General features: G+C 28.4%; 1 protein-coding gene across 1 annotated transcript; it reads left to right on the top strand.

Annotated features, from left to right (window-relative positions):
- Window positions 1-1,474: 1,474 nt before the first annotated feature.
- Window positions 1,475-5,525, top strand: Phum_PHUM577780 (uncharacterized protein; the record flags this gene model as incomplete). The annotated part of the gene is made up of 13 exons (XM_002432189.1): window positions 1,475-1,613; window positions 1,695-1,872; window positions 2,189-2,405; window positions 2,780-3,032; window positions 3,109-3,293; window positions 3,384-3,562; window positions 3,682-3,813; window positions 3,940-4,093; window positions 4,172-4,420; window positions 4,495-4,698; window positions 4,795-4,987; window positions 5,066-5,274; window positions 5,346-5,525. The coding sequence occupies 13 exons, from the start codon at window positions 1,475-1,477 to the stop codon at window positions 5,523-5,525; spliced, it is 2,472 nt and encodes an 823-aa protein (XP_002432234.1).
- Between the last annotated feature and the right edge of the window lie 1,185 nt (window positions 5,526-6,710).

The raw sequence follows: 6,710 nt of genomic DNA, 5'->3' as shown, positions 1-6,710 counted from the left end.
TTTTTCTTTTTATTTCAGATTAATTGTAAATATCACGTCAACGTAAATAAATCATTAAAAGAAATGAAAATCAATTTAAAATGAAATATACAAAAGAAATTCTTCTGAAATATTATTATTATTATTATTATAAATTTTAATGATAATAATATTAAATAAATGATGAATTTAATCGGTGATCAATGGAGAAAACATATTGTCCATAATTGGTAAGTTATTATTATTATTATTATTATTAAGTACTTAAAACTTTTTCTTTTGTTTTTGGTTAAGAGGTATTGGATACTTTCGAATGTTAAAAAAATTGTTTTTTTCTCGCAAAGGGAAATCATTTGAAGCTTTTTTTTTTTTTTTTTTTCTTGTAAATTTTCATTATTATTATTATTTGACATTGATAAGGTAAAATGAAAACATTTTTGTGAGGGGCAAAATTTGCTTACATTTGGAATTTTTAAAAATTTATATATATATAATTTGAATCGAATATCTTATATCAGTAATGTTGATGAACATTCAGGGAATGAGGGACAGTCGAAAAAAAAAAAGTATTGTAACAAATGTAAAAAAAAATGTAGTCAGATATCGAATAAAAATAATGTCAAATTATCTTTCTATTAATTTAAAAAACTTATTTAGCAAACGTCGGGCTTGGGAAATATGTTAAATTTTACCTTTCATTAATTTAAAAAATTTTTAATTACATTATATTTAACATGAGTTAAAGCAGTTCCCCTTTTGTTTCTTTCTAAATGTAAGAAATTTTTTTTAAAAAAAAAAATCAACACAGCCCCACTACTACTAAATAAAATTTATAAATTTTACTATATAGGCTTCATATAAAAATAAAAAAATAAAAACAATCGTGGAATTAGAAAAAGTGGTAGTAATATTCAAGGTTTTAAAAAAAAAAACGTATTAAACGTCATACGTGTTGCGTCTATTTATAAATTAAAAAAATATCATTTTATTTTTGTTTACGTTACGTGTGTCAATTTAACGTCATAACAATAATAATATTCACTGCGTAAAAAAAAAAAAAAAAAAAAAATTCGTTAATTTTCAATGTCATTCGAAACAACAAAAAAAAAAAAAAAATTATGTTGGCTACCTTGAATTGTGAAAGAACGATGATATATTAATCATTATGGAAGTGTTATTACTCGACAAAATTTTAGTTAAACGATTAATTTTTTGAAAATAATTATTTAAACCGAATCGAATTTATTAAATTAATATATATTTAATTAAAAAAATTTTATTTTTATTTTTAAAAAATGTTAAAAAAAATTTTTTAAATTAAAAAAAAAAAAGATTTTTTACTAATTTTTTTGTTAACGGTTAAAAAAAAAAATGTTTAGACAAAGTCAAATCGTTTTACGTACTTGTGATGGTTTTTTTTTTTTTTTTTTAATTAATTAAATAAAATAATAATAGGGAAATATGTCAAACTTGAAGTTTGATGTGAAATAGCAAAATGTCGACTTATCAATCTTTTCAGAATGCAAATTATCAAAATGATGGAGATATCGATGAAGATATCGATGATGATGATGATGATGATGAAAATCCACACGAAGCTGGAGTTTTAATACATGTACCTGAATCTGATAGATGTAAGTTTTTTTTTTTTTTTTTTTTTAATTTTTATTTATTTTCACGTCTATGATATTATTATCAATTTTTTTTTGTTGCAGCAAACTGGGGTCCGATTGAAGATTTGGATTCATTCTTCACAAGAATTTATCATTATCATCAAAAACATGGATTCCTTTGTATGATTTTACAGGAGTTTTTCGAATTGGGACAATTTGCTTTCGTCGCAGCCTTTACTTTTATATTGTTCCACTGCATCAATTACCCCATATTATTCAGGTATGAATGTTTTAAATTGAAATTTTAATTAATTTCTTGTTCCATACAAATTAAATGACACAGTATGAATTTAAAACAAAATAATAATAATAATAATAATAATAATGTATGTTAAAATTATTATGAAACGAATTTTTTTTCTTCAAATGATAGATGGTATCCGATTATTTATTATTTAGGCTTTGTTTATACCATGTCAAATGACAAACAAAGAAATTTTATCACGACATGTCGATTTTATGCCATTGTCATCATGTTTAAACTTTTTTTTTTATTTACTTATTTGTTAATTAATTATTATTATTATTTTATTTAGGGATGAAGAAACGAAGAATAAAAATTCGACAAAAGTTTCAATCGAAGATGCATTATTGCCGTGGGAAGAATGCGTGAAAAGCATGGGTGCTATTACATGGATTTTAATTATAATAGCAGTACTCTTTTGGTTATTGAGACTTATAAAAGTTTTATGCGACTGTGTTCATTATTGGGACATAAAAAAATTTTATAACACAGCCCTTAATATCTGTGATGTAAGTTCATTTTTATTTATTAACTGATTAATGAAAATTTGACAATTTACAATTACGATTTCTGTGTCGTAAATATCGGAAGACAAAGTTTTTTTTTTTTTTTTTAATGAAAACTCATTCGGTTAAATTACACAAAGGGAAAGTTTCTTCCTTCCGCACACACACACACACACATGTGTGTGTGTGTGTGTGAAAATTAAAACGAACAAAAAAAACATAATGATTAATTATTCATTGATTACAAATGGAAAAAATGAGTCAGAATGATATTAAGGAAATAACGAAAAAAAAATATTTGTTTTTGTGATTTGTTAAAACTTTGTACATTTTTAATTGGGGATAAATATTTATTTATTTATTTATTTATTTTACAGAGTGAATTGGATAATTTAACTTGGCACGAAGTTCAAAAAAGATTAAAAACGGTTCAAAAAGAACATGAAATGTGCATACATAAAAAAGATTTAACAGAGTTGGATATCTATCATAGGATTCTAAGGTTTAAAAATTACATGGTTGCCATGGTTAACAAAAGTTTAATACCGGTTCAATTAAAAATTCCATTTTATGGAAATGTTATTTTTTTCAGTAGGGGATTAAAATATAATATCGAGTTGTTATTGTTTAGTGAGTTGTTATCTTTTTTCGGTTTTTTTAATGGTAATCTTTTTTATGTTGGTAATTATTTATTTATTTTTTTCAGGGGGACCTTTTGCACCTTTTGATAACAATTGGCAGTTAAAGGAAGAGTACAAAAAAGTGAATAAACGTAACGAACTGGCTGCTAATTTATCGAAACACATATTTTGGTTTGCCGTTATCAATTTCGTTTTGTGTCCTGTGATATTATTATGGCAAATAATGCATTCGTTTTTTACGTACGCCGAGGTGATTGATTGATTGATTGATATTATTTTCAACGAGTGCTCTCGCAGTTCGGTTTATTATTTATTCGAGGTTGATTATTTTTTTTTTCAGATGATCAAACGCGAACCCGAAAGTCTCGGTTCAAGATGTTGGTCCCTCCACGGTAGGCTCTACTTGAGGCATTTTAACGAACTCGATCACGAGCTGAACGCAAGATTGAATCGAGCTTACAGACCAGCCACAAAATACATGAACATATTTACATCGCCGATCATGACCATAATTGCAAAGTATGTTTATTGTTTAGAGTTTAATCGATGGCGATGGCGTGTGCGTGTGCGTGCGTGCGTGCGTGAGTGCGTGTGGATTTCTTATATTATGATTATTATTATTATTATTCTCTTGGCAGAAATGTCGGGTTTATATCCGGTGCTATTTTGGCTGTTCTCTTGGCATTAACGGTTTACGACGAAGATGTAATAACGGTCGAACACGTTTTAACGACTATGACAGTTCTCGGAGGGATTTTGGCCGCTTCAAGGTTGGTTTCAATCCAATAATTTCGATTATTTTTAAACGTCGTTTTTTGTTATCCAAAAAAAAAAAAAAAAAAAAAAAAAAACTTTGTTTATGAAAATAATTTATATTTTTTTTTTTTTTTTTCTAGGGTTTTTATACCGGACGAAAATTTAGTTTGGTGTCCCGAACAATTGATGACAGCCGTATTAGCACACGTTCATTACCTTCCGGAATCTTGGCGTGGGAAAGCTCATACACAAACGGTTCACTCTCAATTTTCCCAAATATTTCAATATAAAGCGGTTGGTTTTTAAATTAAAGTTTTCTATACATAATATTTTATAAATTTAAAAAAAAAATTATATCGTTTATTTTTCCAGGAATATTTAATTCAAGAATTGATCTCTCCGTTAGTGACTCCATATATATTGTATTTCCGTCTACGTCGACGAGCCATCGACATTGTCGATTTTTATCGTCAGTTCACGGTGGAAGTCGTCGGAGTGGGAGACGTTTGTTCGTTTGCTCAAATGGACATTCGGAAACACGGAAACCCCGACTGGCAACCGGAAGACGAGAGTGAAAAAATTAACAAAGCAAACACGTCTCCCAGTCCTCAGTTCGCTCAGGTGACCTCACTTGATTTTTTTGTCAAAAAAAAAAATCGATTTGATTAGTTTTACTAAAATGTCTTTCATTCCAGGCCGAAGATGGAAAAACGGAACTGTCACTCATACATTTTACGTTAACGAATCCGAATTGGCGTCCTCCAGCCGACGCGGAAAATTTTGTTGAAAAGTTGAAAGCTCAAGCGATAAAAGATGCCGAAATGTTAGAATTGAATACTGCGGGATTTAATAATCCCCTTTGTACTTCCCTACATTCTATATCGTCACTCGGAGTTGGGGTGAGACGGATTTGTTGTCGTTACTCACGCATCTTGCTTTTTTTAGAATTTGAAACGATTTGTGACGTTTGATCGTTTTTCTAAATTTTTTCACAGTATAACATTTTCGCAACGAGTTTTCTACGACAATCGTTCAGACCAGAAGGCGAAAGACGACCGAGTAAAACGGATAAATCGTACAATCCTCTAAACGTCAGTCAATCGGTTCAAAATTATAACGCAACGTCCATGCAGCAAAGCATTCGAGGAGGACTCAGACGATTGGAAGGACCTGGAAAAAATGAAAGAGGTTCGGTCGAGAGGAGGGAGGGAGGGAGGGAGGAGGGGGAGGAAATACATAAATTTTTTCACGTTCTTTTTTTCATAGGTGATATCCCTGGAAACGATCAAAGTTGCAATTCGGGACCTCAGTCATTAGCATTGGGTTTGAGGGGATTCATAGATCCCACGACTAGTTTAGGAGCTTCCGTGTTCGGTTCCGGACCGGATATTATATTACGCGCGGATCAAATTGAACAAACTCCCGCCGACATGGCTCTCAGCACGTTGTATTTACACGAACTTCACCATCGTCAGGTACGTCTAAATAATTTTTCCTTTTTTTCTTTGACGCATGATTTGAGAATTGGTCAATTGAAATTTTACAGATCGGCCGAAGAAGTAATTACCAAACATCGGAAATTCATTCACCGTGGAGAGATAGCAGTCCGATAAGAGGAGAAGGAGGATCGGGGGGAGGAGGAATCGTGCAAGAAACAACAAGTGCGAAAGGAGAAAATTCTGAAACGGATAGGAAAAACGAAAAGTTACCGTTACTCAAAAAATAAATAACAAAAATTTACGTCAACGTTTGATTCTCAAATGATTAGCTTTAATATCCGACCCGTACTAATAATGATAATAATTTACTTGTATTTTTTCACTTTGACTAATCCCGCTCGTAAAATTAAAAAAAAAAAAAAAAAAGAAGACAAAACAATGAAGATGGAAAAAGAGGAAAAAACATTTATCCTATAATTATTATTATTATTATTATTACTAATCTTTTTGTTTTTTTTTTTTTTAAATTCGAAATTTTCGTGGCTTGTAATAATTTTTTTTTTTTATACAGTAGATAGCGCCAGTGTCGTGCCTTTAAATAAACGTGTGTGCAAGAATGTGTTATTATTAAAAAAAAAAAAAAAAAAAAAATTATCATGAATAATAATAATAATGATAATAATAATTCGATAATGCATTTATTTGGTTTTTCATTTATTATTATTATTATTATTATTAACGTTATTGTTGTTGTTCACGTGAATGCTTCGAGAAAAAAATAAAAAATGAAAAAAATGAAAAAAAGAAAAGCTCAGCTCAATTATTAACACTGCCTTCGTGTGAACTAAAAAAAAATATTATCTATTATTTATTATCGATATTATTCATATTTTTAATATCGATAATATTAAAAATGACGTCATCGAAGTGCAATAATTGATTTTAATAAAAAAAAATTGGAAAAAAAAGCGAAAAGAAAAAAAATTTTTTTTTTCATTTGTTTGTTTGTTTGTTTGTTCGTTTGTTTTGTCGCCCGTTCGTTTGTCGTATATTCACGTGTACATAAATATATTTAAAATGTTTGTTTTTTTTTTTTTTTTTTAATTTAAAAAATTTTTCTGTCTCGGTTATAAATGTGATGAGAATAATAATGATTTTAAATCAAGTAGATTTTAATTATTATTATTATTATTATTATTATTATTATTAAGATAATTTAAACGAATTTTATTTTATTTTGTAAATATTTTATTTTTTATTACGAATAATGATAATGATAATTAATTTTTATTACATTTTTATTAATCGATATTTATATAGAGAGATACTCGTTTTGTTGTTATCAATCAATAAATTCAAGAAAGAAATAATAATGATGATGATGATATTCGACGTGTTGAAAAATAAAATGAAAACCATTTCCGGTTGAAGAAAGAAAGAAAGAAGAAGGGAGAGAGAGAGAGAGAGAGAGA

The sequence above is a fragment of the Pediculus humanus genome, genomic scaffold (genome assembly GCF_000006295.1).
Source record: "Pediculus humanus corporis 1103172108306 genomic scaffold, whole genome shotgun sequence".
Classification (NCBI taxonomy): domain Eukaryota; kingdom Metazoa; phylum Arthropoda; class Insecta; order Psocodea; family Pediculidae; genus Pediculus; species Pediculus humanus.
The sequence above is the reverse complement of the archived record's forward strand: the minus strand, read 5'-3'. Positions and strand labels throughout refer to the sequence as shown.